Source organism: Zonotrichia albicollis, chromosome 1 (genome assembly GCF_047830755.1).
Source record: "Zonotrichia albicollis isolate bZonAlb1 chromosome 1, bZonAlb1.hap1, whole genome shotgun sequence".
Lineage (NCBI taxonomy): Eukaryota > Metazoa > Chordata > Aves > Passeriformes > Passerellidae > Zonotrichia > Zonotrichia albicollis.
This window is the reverse complement of record NC_133819.1, coordinates 21,408,115-21,425,264: the sequence shown is the minus strand read 5'-3', so window position 1 is coordinate 21,425,264 and position 17,150 is coordinate 21,408,115. Positions and strand designations below refer to the sequence as shown.

At 41.2% G+C, this 17,150-nt stretch overlaps 1 protein-coding gene across 1 annotated transcript in view; it reads right to left on the bottom strand.

The window, feature by feature from the left end:
* Positions 1 to 11,482: 11,482 nt before the first annotated feature.
* ITGA8 (integrin subunit alpha 8) overlaps positions 11,483 to 17,150 on the bottom strand; it is a 114,494-nt gene continuing 108,826 nt past the window's right edge. The window contains exon 30 of the mRNA XM_014270056.3: positions 11,483 to 16,509. Within this exon, the coding sequence (XP_014125531.2) occupies positions 16,423 to 16,509 (87 nt within the window). The 3' untranslated portion in view covers positions 11,483 to 16,422. The remainder of the gene's footprint in view (positions 16,510 to 17,150) is intronic.

The following is a 17,150-nucleotide window of genomic DNA, read 5'->3' as shown; positions in this document are numbered from 1 at the left end:
AAATCCTTCTCCTTTTCCCCTTAAAACTATGCTGTGTGCAAGATTTATTTTATTCTTGTCGTGGTAAATAAATCCATGGCTGCTTTCCATATTAGGAGAGAACACCAAACCTTAAGTACAGTTGCACCCATTTTAAATTTGAGTATATCTGCACACATAATTGTAACAACAAATTTACAACAGAAATGTCACACGGAGGCATCATATCTCCCACTAAATTTTGTTTCTAATGTGAGGAAGCCAGAAATGAGCTAAGGTAGAATGCTTATCAGCTTCCAGCTTCCAATTTCACTTTTCAGCCAAGAAAGATGTGGAGGACTTTGAGAAGAGCTGAAGAGCTCATCGCTGGTGTTCTCCCATGCCAGAGCCAAGATATCCACAGACGCAATCACCCTCCCATCACTCTTTGTATGGAAAGAGGGGAGGTTTTGGTAGCAGCTGTCACTTTGTGATGGCAATGGGATGGTCTTCAGTGCTCCTGAGTCTTTTATAGATGACCATTACCATTAAAATCACAAACTCTTCAATCTGGAGTAAGTTCTCTATTTTTGTGGGTAACCCTGTGTTCTTTATGGCTAATGCTCTTGTCTACCTTTATCTTAAAAATGAGATTATAAATGTATTTGATGCAGTACCAATAGGTACTGCATCAAACTAGGTTCTTGAAACTGGGTTCTGCATCTACTAGGTTCTTGAAAACATTTAGTTTTGTGGGGTTCTTTTATTGCAAAGTACTTTCAGCGTGAATCAGAATCAATATGGCTCACATTGAGTGAATTACCAACTAAACAGACAAGTGACAAATTTTTACTTGGAAACAGGAGAACAGTGGCAATGGAGTCTGAGCAGGTGTTTCTCAAGGTATGCAGTTCTGCTCCCATATTATCTCATATTTTTTATCAATAGTTCCATAAACCCCTCAACATTCCTGTAATATTGAGATACAATAAATATCGATATAACAATGATAGAAAACTCCCTATTCACAAGCCAAGGGCAAGAAGATGAAGCAACTGCTGCCATTGAGACACAAATTTTTGAGAGTGACAATCGCTAAATAGCTGGCAAATAAAAATATCTCTCAGATGAATTTAACATTGTGTCTAATTCATTCCTGCCTAACTGGATGCTCAGGAGAGGTAAATAAGCACTCAAGCATGAAGAATGGCGAAATCCAAGGACAGTGTAATCTTTGGGTTCATCATGATGGACTGTCAGTCCAGTGCTTCCATAACTGTCTTGTTGGGACCACTGGATTTGTTTCAAGAGTGAGCAAGGAGGTGTCCTCCAAGGAGAGGTCTCTGTCCAAGTTTTTCCGAAGTGTTTTTCACCATTTTCCGACATAATTTCTCCTCCACATCCATTCCGGTGACACATACAGCTACCAGGAATAGTTGCTGCAGATGGTGCAGGAACAAGTCAAGCACACATGGGAATGTTTGAAAAGGCAGTTGCTAGATGCACTGCAGATGTTGCTTGTTTGGAACACTGGTAGCTGTTCTCCTCACAATTATTTCAAAAAATATACTAAACACTGATGTGAACAGCATATTTTTTCTAATCAATACTTTCACTTTGCCATAGTTTTGTTCTATATTAGACGTTCAGGAAAGAAAAGAAGAAGTGACTGAAAAGAGAAGGTAGAATATCTAGAAAAGAAAGAGGAAGATCCACAATGGGGTAGGCTGGCTTTTGTTTTCCACATTTTTAAAAACAAATAGAATTCAGTATTTCTCACAGAACCTTGTCCTTAGTCTGGCATGCTTATGAGAAAAGCAAAACAAGAACAGTATGCACGAAATTGTACACTGCAAATACTCTATGCCTTACAAATGGAAGAAACCCCCTATCACTGTAGATGTTATTGTCATTGTCTCTTAATTTGTTTTTTTCTCTTTCCTGAATGTCATTATTCCAAAATTAGTTTGTTTATGAACAAGCAAACTTATAAAACATGTAAATTTAGGAGATAATAGCTTTTTTTAGGAGATAATAATTTTACAGATAACACATTAATTTAAAATAAATTTGTAAGTTTTGCTTAAATAAATATTAAGTGTTTCAAACATTGACCCTTCTTTTCAGAAATGGGGGGTTTTTTTAAGCAGTTAAGTTGGACATCTTTTAAAGAATCTGATGCAGATATAACTTGAATTTTAGAATCTGAAATTAGGTTCTTGTTTAAAAATTTTTAATGACAAACATTTGCATTTGCTTGAACAGGGAGTGGTTTTGAACTGCATACCACTCACCTGCATGGGACAAAAAAAAGTCAACTCCAGTCTTTGAGAACTGTAAGTCTGAGGGAAATTCTGGACATGCAAGAGAAGTCAGTTGGATTCTCTGTATGTGTATTTCCCCATCACTAATTTACACCAAAAAAAAGTATTTTCCTTTCCTCTCTCTTCATTCCACACGCTCCTCAAAATTCACAGTTGAGCCTGAAGGTGGAAGATGTCACCCTCCAACATAATATTGGTCACAGGTGAATGAAGTTGTGAGGCTGTGGTGGACTCGGTGCTGCTGACCTCAGAGTCACCACCTACACAAAGAGTTTTTCCTCTCCAAACGTCCCCAATGCCAGTGACTTCAGCAGTGACTACAAGCACTTGGCTTGCTGGAAGTCCGTACCAAAAAGTATCAGAATTGGCCAGTTATAAAATTGGTTGCTGCTATTATGGCTGTGGCTTTTGTAATTAGTTTCAGAACAGGCAGAGTTTCTGAGGCTGAGTTGCTCCTGACAGTGTGTACAAGGCTGAGTGGGCAGCACCAATGTAAATCATCAACCCTGCTCTCAGCAGGGATGCTGTTGGTGTCCCTCACTGGAATGTGCACTGGGGCTGTGCTCTGCGAGCAGCAGCCTGTATCTGTTCTTCTCAAGTAGAGGAAAGAAATGGCTTTGTGGAAGAAACTTCCGCATTTCAGACATTCCAGTTGTTCCTTTGAGCCACAGCCATAACTCTCTCCAGATGTAACCCTTCACTTCTCCCTCTTTACAAGTTTATTTTCCTTGTAAGGAAGAAAAACATGGAAAAGATTTTTGGTGGGTGTAAACCAAACTAAGAAGTACTGAATGTAAAGAATGAAGAGGGCTTTATACCACATTTGGCAACAGCCAGACAGTTGAGCTGAGTCACAGACACAAAGCCATGGAAGGGCTAAACCCCATGAGATGCTTCTGTCTAGGTGAAATTCATCTTCTTGCCTAACATTGCATGGGAGAGGAGTATGTGTGTGCTGGTGCAAGCACAGGAAGGGAAATCTTTGCCTAAACTTATGGCTTGACCAAGGAACTCTGGCCTCTGTAGCTCCTGCTACAAATTTTGAATTTTGGGCCAGACTGAAATCTGGAGGTTCTGTACACATTTTGCCTGGGAGGGTTCAATCACAGCAAACAAGGCTATGGCAGACCTATAGCTCTTATGCTTCTCTGTAGATGTTCTCTAGAGCAGGAAGGAGGTACACAGTGAAAGCACTCAATTTTCATGTTTTTAAAGTGTTCTCCTGATAGGGGTATGGTGATAATTCTGGATTTTAGTTTAAGTTTTGGGCATAGGCATGTACCTTTCCAGTTTTCAAGGCTGGAGGGTTCCTGTAGCTAAACCTATGTCCAGGCATGATAAGAAAATAACACACCTCTAGTTCCCTCACCTGGGAACTCTATCTCACAATATGACTTAAGGACAGAGGTAAAGGGAACACAGTCATGTGTGCTATTTCGACCTTTTGGTGAGTAACAGCATTGTGGTAAATGCTGAAATGCTGATTGAGCTTTGCTGCCTTTTACCAGAAATCCCCAAACTCTGCTCTCCTCCCAGAGGAGCTGTGGATGCCCAAGCCTGTGCTGTTCTCCAGAGAACCAGCTGAGCAGAGAAAAGAGTTGCAAGAACAAAGTGCAGACCCCAGGAGAAATTTGGAGTTGTTTTGGACTTCAGTCTACTGGATGGAGAAATCATAATAGCAGGCTCAAAATAGTCATTGTATTGACTCTGCTGCTGTATTGTTGTTCTGCTGGCCACATTACTGAATGGAAAAATGTGGGTTTATTTTCCCTGAAAAAATATAAAGCACTGCTTATCAAGGGCCCTTGAAGCAGATATTTAGCTTTTCCTGAGGTGTAGGTAGGATGGTCATATATGTACCTTTAAAAACAAGCCCCATTGACAAATTGTAAATTTAAAAACAGATCAATTAATTTCGGATGCCAGCAACCCTGGGCATCTCCCAGATACTGCCAAATGTGGCCTCATACCATTAACTTTTTCTTCCCCCAGAAGCCCTCCTGAGGCTTTGCAGAGCGGGCCTAGTGCCCAGAGCAGGGCAGAGGTCAGCTACAACAATAGCATAAGAGCAGAAAACACAAAAACCTTTACTCATCAGTGACACCAAAATTCAGTTTTGAGAAGGCCCAGGAAGTTACCAGGGAGCAAATGAAGACCTTCTTCTGAGGCGTGGTGGGCACCTGAATGCCACTTCAGAACATCTCAGTGTGGAGCCTGCTCTCTTGGTATGTGTGAGATACAGTAGCTCTCTTCCAAGGACAGGCTGAACTACTGATCCAATAATTCGCATTTGACAGAAAACTCTGCACACACAGATGCAGTAGGCCAGGATTATTCCATATTTTATGTCAACACATAGATATCCTACAGAGCCTTGTTTTTCTTTCCTTCCCCCCACTTCTATATTTTTTGGTCTGGTTTATGTTTGGATTCTTATTGAAAACATGTGAGAGTATCACAAACATTAATTTGGCTGCCAAGACTTAGGTCCCTAAAGCCATATGTAGGTATCTAGAGTGGCTGATTTTCAGAGATCAGAGTTCAAAGCATGGCAGAGCAAAGCATTGATTTAGGTGCCTACACAAAAATGCAGTTGCTTGTTTTGAATGGTCAAGTTAGAAAAATTTTCCCAGGATATTCAGGATATTGAACATGAAAATGGTGAACCTTTGAGCATTTGGCAAGTTAAATGTTTAAATGATTAGCAGAACATGGCAAGGCTGTAAACTTTCCAAGACATTCATTGGGGATCTCAAACAACATAGCTGGAATTCCAGGCTTCTTGAAGTTAATTTATTGGCAAGGGATTACGTTTGGATTGATTGTTAGGAAACCTAGGGCTGATTTAAGATAAATTTAGGAGCCTTAGTTCAACAGAGTAACTTGGACCACATACTATTTGGGGCAGCCAGCTCACAGAGGTATCCAGCCTTAGCACTGCTGCTTCTACTGCTGCTGGCTGTAGGTGCTCATGGGCTATTGCAGAAGTGTACAGAAGGAGTATCAGCAGGAGCACTTCATTGCCAGAGATTTTGCAACTGGTGCAGAGTAACTCAAAGTCTGTGGGAGGCACAAGCTGCTGAGCCTGTTTAGATGGTGCCACACACTGACAGGCTCAAGAAAGGATCAGAGGAGAAAGGGACACTACATGTATAACAGCTTCTTGGCCACTGTACTCAGCCAAAAAAGCAAAGCAAGTGAATGCTAGAAATAATTCAACCTGTCAGGATGGGAACAACAATTTACTTCTCAGGAGAGAACCGTAACTGGGTGATGGATATGTCTGGGGAGAGACACATATGCATCATGTTTCCCACAGCATTAGTGCCACAGGTGTAGAAAAGGACATGGGACACCTGGGAACAACAGGACAGCAATCACTGGCACTCAGAGAGAAGATATCTTCTTGGGGTTCTAAATACCCATGCTCTGAGCATTTTGTAATTTAGAAGATGCAACCTACTCACTCCTTTGAACACAGACCACAACTTTCCAGTCCCAGCAGATTGCTTTACTCAGTTGACTGCAGTCAGACCCTTCTATTCTCTCTGAAGTCCCTCTGCATTGTGGCCTGCCATGAACCACAGCACAGCCAGAGCAGAGCATGTAACACAGGGCTGAGATGAGCTCCTGGGCACAACCTCTGCCTGCTTGTCTCCACTCCCTTGCACACCAGTGCTCTTCTGGAAAGTGGCCTTGGGGCAGTACATCCCAGTGGCACCCAGTTCCTCAGCCCCCAGCAAGGCAGGGAAAATAGCCCAAGCTGATGCCTGCTGTTTCCTCCTTGGCACCAGGCTTGAATGTTACCAGGTGGGCTCAAGGGAGTTGCTGGAGAGTAAACCCACAGTTGTCATTTACACTGGCTGTATAAGGCACTGCAGTAACTAGGAGAGATGCCCTGGGTTGCCTTGATGGGCCAGATGACTTCTATTTAGGTATTAGGATGCCCAATTTAGGAATCCAGAATAGGAAGTCTGCTTTTGGCCCTGGCATGCTATGACCATTGCTTATTATGCTGCTCATAATTGTGTCATTGTTTCTGTATGGTTCTCTTTTATTACTTCCATCTGCTGCTCCATATTTTATATCTGAACTGCAAGCCTTCTGTGCCACAAATTTACTCTGTGCCTAGCACATAGTAAAGGCATGCCAACACCCAAATCCTGTACTTCCCCCACAGGTCTTGGTGGAAGCAATGAACAGTTAAACAAAACAGTTAAGACAGTAGATCATGTGGAAAAATGCTTCATTCCTCCTTAGAGCACCAGCATTTGAGAGGTTTGTCAGCTGGTGCCTGCTATCTAGTGTGGCAAAAATACAGGACCTGGAGGGCATAGTAAGAGATTGTCTCTATTCAGCTTTTAAGCTGTTGATATCATTGGAGTACATGGAGAAGAAGAGACAGTTTTTACAAAAGCTTTGCATGCCATCTTTACATCTGTGACACAAGTTGGCCAAAACAAGAATTGCATTGTTACCACACAGGCTCCACTGCCAGTCTCTTCCACTTTATGGCAGCTTTGGATGCTGATATGAAGTGATCTTGTTCTGTTTGACAAAATGCCATGTCTAGGCCAAGACTGTCAAGTGTTCTAATGTTTCTGACTGCTCACCTTCAGGCAGCTCCTGATTTTTTGGAGGGCACACATGGATTCAATGCCCCAGTCGCTTCATCTGTAGCCACTCCTTATTTGAGTCAACACACCAGGTTGGCTGTTGCTCAGAGACACACATTTTCAATTCCTTTAAATCCTCTTCAGTGATCTGATTCATGGTTACTTGTGTATCTGTACTCCCATTCAGGGCAGTGCATCTCTTCTGTTACAGAAACAAAAAATGCAATAACCTGGTGTGCAGTAGAGCAAAGACAAGACGCTACATTTCTATCTCATTGATGAAAATCTCCTGAGTAATTCTAGAGAAGCTCTAGATTTGACATGTAATTCCTATAAAATTCTATGTTCAAAAGAAATACAACTTCAATACTTTTAGTGTTCATGGTTCCAAAGCTGAAAAGATAAGTACTTAATATTACTAGTTTTTCCCACCTAAATGGCTATACACAGCAGCTTGGAAAACTAGGATTTGTATGACAGTTCAATAGCTTCATATATATTGGATTGATGAGAATGCAATAAGCAGACTTTTTTTTCTGCAAGCCTGAGATGAATAAATAGCTCAAATCACAGTATCCATTACTACTTTTTCATCAGCTTGGTTTTACTTTATTTTATCACTTATAAATGAAGGGTCAAATAATGCAAGCATAAGCAGCTAAAAAATAATCCTATGTGGTTTTATGGGTCTGTGGGGGAAGAAAGGGAACAGTCACATGCTTCTCCAATAGAGGCACTTGAACTTGCAGCATCTGGTCCATGGACGGTGATGTTACTCAGCACTGATATGGCTTTTTAAGCTTGCTTTGGCCTTAGAGAAATAGGAGGGTCCTGGATTCCACCTGAAAAGTTTATTTGCAACACACATCCAGCACTGTTATTTGGTGGCCCTGCTGCAGATGAGGAAGCAAGGGATGAAGTGCTTTCCCAAAATTACATGAAGTTTGTGGGCAATCCCACTGCCCAAACTCAGCCCAGCAGCCAAGCACAAGGCTATCCCTTCCCTCCCATGTTCCCAGTGGATACTGGGAACAAACTGAAGGGCCTGGGGTGCTCATGAGGGAGATATTATAAAGATCCAGATTCCCCTTCTCCTGCAGACCTGCTCAGGAGGGGCTGGTAGTTAAAAGTTCACCAGTTCTAAGTGTACTTGCAAAAGACAATCCAGATTTTTTTCTTGCAGTTCATTCTCACTCTCCAAAGAAAGCATTTTTAGGTAATAAAATCCCCAAACCATGATCTACATAAGATCAGTATACACTTGACACAACATAACAACTGTAGTGATGACAGTGAGGAGTCCACAATATGTTTTATGAGATTTCCTCTTAAAGACATTGCAGTGAGTCAATGGTTTCACACAGATGTTTGCTTAAAATGGCTGGGGGGCCAAGTTCGGGGTTTCTTTGTTCTGCTAAATTACAGAACAAAGACTTGGCTGGTTGCTTAGTGAAATAATCTGTAATAGATACTGCAGGGCTGACTTTTTGTGTATATATGGGCATTAGAAAAGTGGGGTGAAGACTAAACACCCCTTTCCCCCAAAATTAAGTAGAATATATTCTCATCAATCACATGGGAATTACTGAAAAGCTGCAGACATGTTCATGAGACAGGAGATATCCTCAGCATTTTAAACAAGAAGCAGATGCAGAGGAGATGGCATTGATTCTCCACCATCCAAACCAGTTGATGGAGGGGCCAATGAAGCAAATAATATTAATGAAGCAGCACTCAACAGAGCAGAACAACATGCTTCAGAAATCTTTGAGGCAAAGCAAATATGTCAAAAGGACTGAAAACCATTATGGTATTAGCATTTTCTTCTCTTGGGAGAGTAACTGCTTTGTTTGTCTGATCTGTTAGTGAGTATCTTATACTAAACACAAATATCACTCTTACTAATGTCTAAGTGCTTCATTAGAACAATAATATATTAAATGTAGACTTAAAGAACTAGTAAACCTTGAAAATTTCAAGCATTCATTACAGCCAAAATTAAACTGGTGTCATCTTCACTACTTAAATTAATTTTTCAATTCTATTGCTGAATTAGTTGTGCCTGCTTCATCTGTTTGCAAAGAATTGCTTCAGTTTAACTACTTGAAACTGGATTTAAAGACCAAAGCTTTTTACATGTATAGAGAGGCTTCTTAGTGCATGCAGCAGCACTTGATAAATAAAACCATCCCAGTTAAACACCACTTTACTCCTTAGGTTTCCTGGGTAAGCTAGGCATAGACAGAAAATTTCCACAAAATATTTAGTTTTTACTGGTTTGAAAGAAAAGCCTTTCTATTACCTTTGGATTGCACAGTCTGTACCACTACAGTGAAATGTGTCACAGTGCCTCAGCAAATACTGAAGTCACTCTGAAACAGCAGTGAAGCCAAAAGCTGGAAAAACTTCAAGTGTCATGTCTTTATCACCTCCTTCCTTCTCTCAAAGTCAATGAATACAGCCCTTCATTCAGGAATGGGAGAGATTCACAGTTACTGTAAGAAGCCTTTCACAGCTGCAGATATTTTTCCTTTTGTTATCTAATTACAAGGGAAATAGTCTTCCTCAAACTTTGCATGAGCAAGGAATCAGTTGGCCATTGTAGAAACACAGTATTAGATTATTATTCTCAATATATTCTGGGTTTACAACTTCTCATCTGTAGCTGAACTTTATTTCCAATCCATCTATTTTACTAATCATCCTTTTTGTTGCTTCTGATCTGTGATAACATCTATGTGTTTAAAGGTCTGATTTCTCCTCTAGAGCCTCCTCCTCCTCCCTAAATTGTTTAATGTAGTATCCTGCAGCCTCCTGAACTGCTTGATAGAAAGTCCCTTGTGCAGCTACCTTGTGTTTATTCTTGTACCCATGGTGCTTGAAGGGCAGGGCTTCCATGGGGTCCTGTTCTCCTCAAGAAAAACACATCTTTCCTAATTTTAGGCCATGAGAAAATTTAGTCTTTGTCTTTCTCCACAAGAAAGTTTCTTCTTGGTGTACTGAGTCAAATTGCGAATGTCTCCTACCCCTAGTTTAATGGTGTGGCTGTTCTCATATACAGGGCACAGAAGAGAACATTACAGACCTGGTTCTTTAAAACAAAATGTTTTGGTTTTACAACAAAGCCAGAATGCTCTCTACCCAAGCTATCTCCTGATGCCTCTTCCAAGCCTAAAATGGAAAAAAATTAACCCAAATATAAGCCTGGGCCTCCTGGGAGACTTCACTGTTAGTTTAAATCTATTTTCTTTATCAGGTTGTCATGGTTTGACCAGGAAGAAGTTGGGAATTCTGGGAAGCTGTGGTCAAACCAATGAAGGTTTTGGGTTTGAGACTGGCGTCCGGTGTGGCCAGTGGGTTTTGGACACACCTCCGAGAATACACAGGGGTTAAAAGCAGGGCACTGCCCTGGCATTTCCTCTTTTGGACACCGCGGCGAGGAGTTCAGATCTCTCTCCCCCGCCCAGCCTGTTGCTGCTGGGCGGGGGAGGGGCCAGCCATGCGGTAAGGCCTGGACAGAGATGGTGTTGAGGGGGCTTCGAGGATGGAAGGGTGGGGGAGCCCCAAGAGACATCGGGCAGCCAGCCCCCCCCCCCCCCTCTCCCCCCCAGGAGAGCAGCCAGCGAGAAGGGGGAGGAAGACTGCCCGGCCGCAGCGGCAGCGTGTGGGCAGCATGCGTGGGAGCCGTTCCGGGACCGACAGACAGAGACTGAAAACTTTTAACCCTTTCTTGCATGATTGGGGCCTTACAAAAATGCTAATCCTCCTCGAAGCTGAATAAGAAGGGAGACGAGAGATGAGATGACTTGGCTCGGAGATTGTGGAGATGATTGGATGGGGAGAGATGATTTGGAGTGGCCTGTTGGCTGGACTTTCTCTTGTAGCCATGGACTCAGTTGTTCCTGTGACACAGACTGCATTTAGGGGGAGGCAGTGCCTCAAAACCAGGAGGGTTCATTTGTGAGGACCCCCCGGCCCCAGGGGGTTGGAAATATATGGGGGGGACAGTTGTCCCAAAAGCAGAGACTGTGCCTTTTTGGAGTGAGACAAGGCATCCTTGAAAGACCACCCTAAAAGCAGCTCTGGCCATGTCTCAGTGGTGAGAGCACTGAGCATGGAAGGAACATGTCACAAGCGGCAAAAATGGACTTTCCGGGCGGTGCCGCAGTGACAAGGAAGCATCCGGGATTTCAGTGTGTTTCCAGAAGCCTATGGAACAAGAAGGACTCCGTTCCTCTTCATGAACTGCAGTTTGAGTATACTAAAGTGTCGTGCCGGGCTGGGCAGTTGGTATTTTTGAGAGAATGTATTGGATTGGGAAAGTCAGGGAGTGGGGAGGAGGAAAAGTGGTTTTTGTAAGGTTTTCAATTTTTTCCTTTTCCTTATAGTCTTTCCTATTTTCTTTTTTTCCTGTAGTTTTAGGTAATAAAGTGTTATTTATGTTTAAGTGGGAGCCTGTTTTGCTTATTCCTGGTCACATCTCACAGCAGACACCAGGGTGAGGCATTTTCATGGGGGCACTGGCTCTGTGCCAGGCTCAAACCATGACACAGGTCATAATATGCTGACCTATCTTTTCTCAAATGCTATTAAAATATTAAAGATCAACAACAAAAAAAATCAGTTTTTTTTTGTTTTATATCTGAACTGCAAGCCTTCTGTGCCACAAATTTACTCTGTACCTAGCACATAGTAAAGGCATGCCAACACCCAAATCCTGCACTTCCCCCACAGGTCTTGGTGGAAGCACTGAACAGTTGAACAAAAGTTATGACAGTAGATCATGTGGAAAAATGCTTCATTTCTCCTGAGAGCACCAGCATTTGAGGGGTTTGTCAGCTGGTGCCTGCTAACAGATAGCAGATAGTATAAGGTAGTTCTTGGCTCTGAAGAGAAGCTTATACTATCTGAAGAGCCAAGAACTACCTTATAAATTCATAATGTAAAATTTCTACAAAGACTATGAAATCTACGGAAACTTTTTGAAACTTTTTGCAGCTTCAGAGGTTATTTTCTGGTGCTGCAGGTCTGTGATAAATGGGCAGAGTACTTCAGCAGGGAAAATGTTAACCTTCGTGACCAGGAGAACATCACAAGAGAGATGATGGTTGGGCTCTTGCCATCCACTTGGTTTGGTTGCTATACATTTGTCTTGTGCAAGTTTAAAACATGCCCTTCTCTCCCCAACTTTGCTGTGAGAATTGCTTGGTGTTTGGCTTTTACAGCAATGACAAACAGGGCACACCATGGCTCTCCTTGACAGGAGAAGTGGAGAATCTAACGTTGATATTTTGTTAATACAGTTCTAAATATTAACTTGGGTAAACTCCTGAAAAGCAAGCTAGCCCCTGTAATGCACTGACCATTTCACACAGCATCCAGAATTCTGCTCTGCTGCTGTTATCCTGAGTGGCTTCTGGAAAAGTAATACTGTCTGATACAGTCCAGTTTTGGAAAGAGTTCCTGAAGGCTGCTTTACAAACCCTTGCTGAAACAAAGAACAATATACAACCAAATGAAATGTAGTGCATTGGTGAAGTAGAATAACATGTTGAAAACAACAAAACCATGTGAAAAGCGACTTGAACAATTACTTCCATTCTTTTCTAAAAGTCACTGTGTACAGTAGGGTAGCATCTTGAATAGCTAAGTGCCTCTCCAGTACAACACACAGGCAAAACAAGAACAATCCTTCAATATTAAAAGCATTCCTGCTGTGTCACATCATGGTGCCTGCACGAGTTGAATTCAAGACTTTTTATTGTTAAGAGGCACTGCCATTCCGCTACACTTTAATATGGATCTTTGCCAACAATCATAAATAAAACACTCACTCATAAACAATTCCTAAAGGCAGTGTGTCAGATGGTATTTCATTAAAAAAAGGCTTGCTGCAGTGGAGTACCATAGGCCATGGCTGGCTGGGGCTTTCTTTCTCCTGTGTATTTCTAGGTGTTTTGTGGGTTCCCAAAAGGCTTTTTAGTTAATGAAAACTATGCCTACCGGAAGATCTTTCATGCTAATGGAGGGAAAGTTCACAGCTAAAACACAGAGAAAATCAGTGTTGTTTTCAAGAGCTGTCTAATTTGGAAAACCTGTAAAAGCTGTGAGAAATAGAAAAACTCAAAATGAGTTACAGAATGGTGGCAATAAAAAAATTAACCTGTGGTGAAATTCAAATTGTATTTGCTAAATATATTTAAATCTGTAAGAGAAAATATATTAAAATATACTGATCCCTGGTATGAAAATTCTGAAATTTTCATGAAACAGAAAATATGATACAGTCTGCTGTATGGATAAAATAACTGGACAGCCTTTCTCAAATTCAGCAAGAAGCATGGGAAATAAAAGATGAATGTCTCTCTGTTTACTAGACTGCTGTGGTGGTCATAGCAATAAAGAGTTTTAATAGGCTAATTTTTTAAGTAATCTTCTGTTTCTCCTGCTCTCTGAACTCCTCCCATGTTCTCTGCAATTAGCAGCTCACCACAAACATTGGGAAGAATAAGGCTGAATTACATTTACAGAAAGCTGGATTTAGTAACTCATTACAAAGCTGACATCACTGCAACAAAAGGTCAGTCGGGTAGGGATGTGGCAGAGGTTATCATGTAGCACAGCACTAATATACTGGGGGGAAAGATTATGTCAACTGCCTGCTAAGTGTCCACATCCAGGATGCAATCTCCCCAGGGAATAAACACTCTTGGCAAGCACTGAAACACAGAAATCTTCACAAAGCTGTTTGCAATTTGCAGCCAAAACTATCCACAAATGCTGGGAATAGACTACAGTCCTTGACAACACACAACTCCAGACATTTCCAGGGGGGAAGTTTAATCTACAAGGATGTAGAAATATAAAACAAAGTATTGCTCAAAGTAACTGTTTGTCAGATCATGTGCCTCTAATTTGGTTTCCAGTGACATTACACAGCTGCAGCCAATGGATTCCAGCCAGGCTCAACAGTCACTGAAGTTCTTTTTTTGTTTAAATTTAGTCTCTGAACATGTTTTGCCCATCATTAAAATGGAGAGTAATTTCTCAAAAGTGAACTGTAGAAGTTACAACTGCAAAGAACTTATTAGGTCACCTAGCCCCATCCTCAGAGCAATGTAGGATTGAAAACACATTGCAAGAAATACTGAACTTCACAGTGTTTGTTTTACTTTTTCCCCCCCATTCCTTTTTTCCTTTATTGTAATCATTATCAGTATATTCAAAAGTTTAAAAAACAACCACAAATGCCAGTGTAAACATGCTTCAGGTATATAAGTAATATAAAGTATTGCACATACAAAAGTCCTATGTTCAGTATCTCCTTATGGTACTATTTAATCACAGTTGTGCAGATGATGTGATTACAATGAGCTGCTGATAGTATTTCTGAAGCTGCTACACACATCAATTAAATATTTACAAAAGCTGGAAGCTCACTTTTTGTACTTCATGGAAGGATGATTTTGCCTGGAATGTATGGGAAACAGAGGTGTGCAAATACGGGACAGGCTTGCTTTGCGATGGATTTTATCAGCTGATGTCTCTAATCTACAAGGGATCAGCTCAAAACCATCTGGGGGAAGGGGTCTGTTAATGGTTTTCTGGAGGACTGGGAAGTTGTCAGGCCTCCCCATCCCTAGGAAACAGAGGTACTTGCTTGTGTGAAGCACACAGGTGCTTCACCTCTGTGTTCAGAGGCCCATGTCTCCTTTTCCCTGTAAGTCTTGTGGGCACACTGCATCTGATAAGATAAAGACTCCATAAAGGTCTTGCAAATTTGCCTTTGCTATGAAGATGTAACACAGCTCCTGCTTGGATTTCCCAGGTTAGTCTGCATACAAGAAATGACAAAACTTTAAAATCTCGTGTCAGACTGGCAGAAGTGACAATGTCTCATAACTACTCCTATCTTGAAGTATTAGGAAGCAGAAGGCCAGTTGTTTAAAAGGAGCCAAAAAGTGGCAGAATGGATTAGGCCATTTACCAGTTGAGAAGCTGAGATGGATTGGAAAGAAAAGGAGAAGGCAAGTGGTGTGTATGTTTCATAAAATGAACAATTCCTCATGAAGTTTACACAATATTGCTATTTTCACACTCACAGGCAGCGCTGAAAGACTCAAGCTTTCACATAAAAATTTGCACAGATCAGGACTTAGAGCCCCTGCTGAGATAAAGACCATTTGCTGATAGAAGGGAAAGGATAGAAACATCCCTTCTTTGGAATCCTAAACCCAGAAAAAAAAACCCCAAAACCAACTAAGCGTGTATTTTTACTCTTTACTTCAAAATCTCCTTCTTTCTTTTTGTTCATGCTTGGCTGGCTGGCATCCTATTTTTCTGCATAAATACAAATCCTGTCACCCTTTCCTGCGAGACTTTAAAAATAATTTTATCAAGCCCTAAACTTTGCCAAAAGCATTACTTTTAAGATGCTGCCAGCTTGTAGATTGAAAAATGAAAAAGGCAAAGATTTCTTTAGGTGAAAAATTATGGCAGTAGGTGTTCTTTTTTAAGAGGGGATTTCAACAAAGTAACGGGGTAAAGACCAAGAAATTTTGCCCCAGCCCCAAACCCCCCCAAGCCTTTTCAATATCACCAGTGTGGCTGTGATAATTTAAAGCAGTGTTTCAGAAATGTCTGTAACCTGTGTCAGTGTACAGCTGCCAGCCATCAGCAAAGCAAGAACAGGGCAACTCATCCCTGCTCTATATTGTGCATGGATTTAGTTATCTGGGTGTGATACTGCCAGCTCTGGGCTGAAAGAGATACAACATGTACTTGCTTATCATATGTCTCATCTTGTAAAGTGTTCCATAAATTTTCTGCTTTGCAAAACACCTCGTAGCCAAGGAGGTTGTGTTCTGGGTGTACAATGCATTTACTCTTCTATTTACATGCAAAGTAAGTACATGATTTCTATTATTTTTCCTTCTCTCAAAATCTACGTTGATGATTATATCAGATACTTATTACAAAAAGGTGGAAAAATAAATAATTGTGCCCCATCTATAAAGGTATTTATAGATTACCTTTGTGTTTCAGAAGTACTTTCACAGTACTGATATATTGCCTGTCTCCCTGAGCCATAATTTCATAGAAGTTCTTAGGGAGGTTTCAAAGATACTCTGCATGATACAGTAGCATTCAGAAGGTTTGTCCTGCTTCATCTTCTAGCCAATCCAGCAATGAAGGCATTCTCTCCTTGAGAGATCTGGGCTTGTTCTGGAAGCATCTCAGCATACCACATGTGCTCAGAAGCATCTGCTGAAACGTAGACTGACTGGAATATGGGATAAACATTCTGTTCAGTGGAAAATATGTTTGTAAGGCAGTGATAAGTTACTTTCTTTGGCAAGGATGGCCATCATGTGGCGTGTTCTCAGAACATTGCATAGATCAGATTGACAACATGTCACTTGCAGGTACAAAGGAAGACTGGTTGGAAGGAATTTTTCATTTAATCCTCCTCATGTTTCTAGTCTCTCAGGCAGGATTCTGACTTGAACTGTCACTTTCTTCCTTTATGCATCAGTAGTCTTGTTATTTGTCAGCTGCTGCCTGTCAGCCATCTCATCTTGAGGTGGTCTAGCTCTGTCAAAGAAGCCACACTGCAGAATAAATCAACAGAAACAAAGATGTCATGGTAAGACAACCACAGGAAGACTTAGCTGCAGTTTGATTGTTCAACCTGAAATGCTGGGCACAATGTATAGCAGGCTGAGAGACTGTGAAGACATTTTATTTCTATCCAAATCATTCCCTATGAAAGTTTTAGATGCAAGGCATTGAGTTCCAAAGCACAGCTCTAAAAATCCAAATTATATGAAAGATGTCTTTGTAGGAGATGTAAATTTGGCCTGAATGCTGGTATGGACTCTCAGTTCAGCAAGGTGCTCATTCAGAAAGGAGGTTTAGACTGACAAGCAGTAATCAAAAGAGATGTGTAATATGTGTTGGGAAATGTTCACAGGACAGTGTTGTGACCTAGTCCAAAGATCACTAAAGGTGAGATTCTTCCCACCTTACTTAAACTGTCTAACATTCATTCTTTTAGTTGAAAGGTTGAAAGTTCAAAAGTGGTTAAAGGAAAGTACCACCAAAAGGTAATTTCTCTCCTCCTTGCATGTTTAGACATAACTTTTTGCTGCTGCTACCTTGCCAGATGAAGTTGGGAAGTTAGCATAGGCTGTAGACCTAACCATAACCTTTAGGCAGCTGAAGACAGATGAACCATATCCTAATGTAAGGA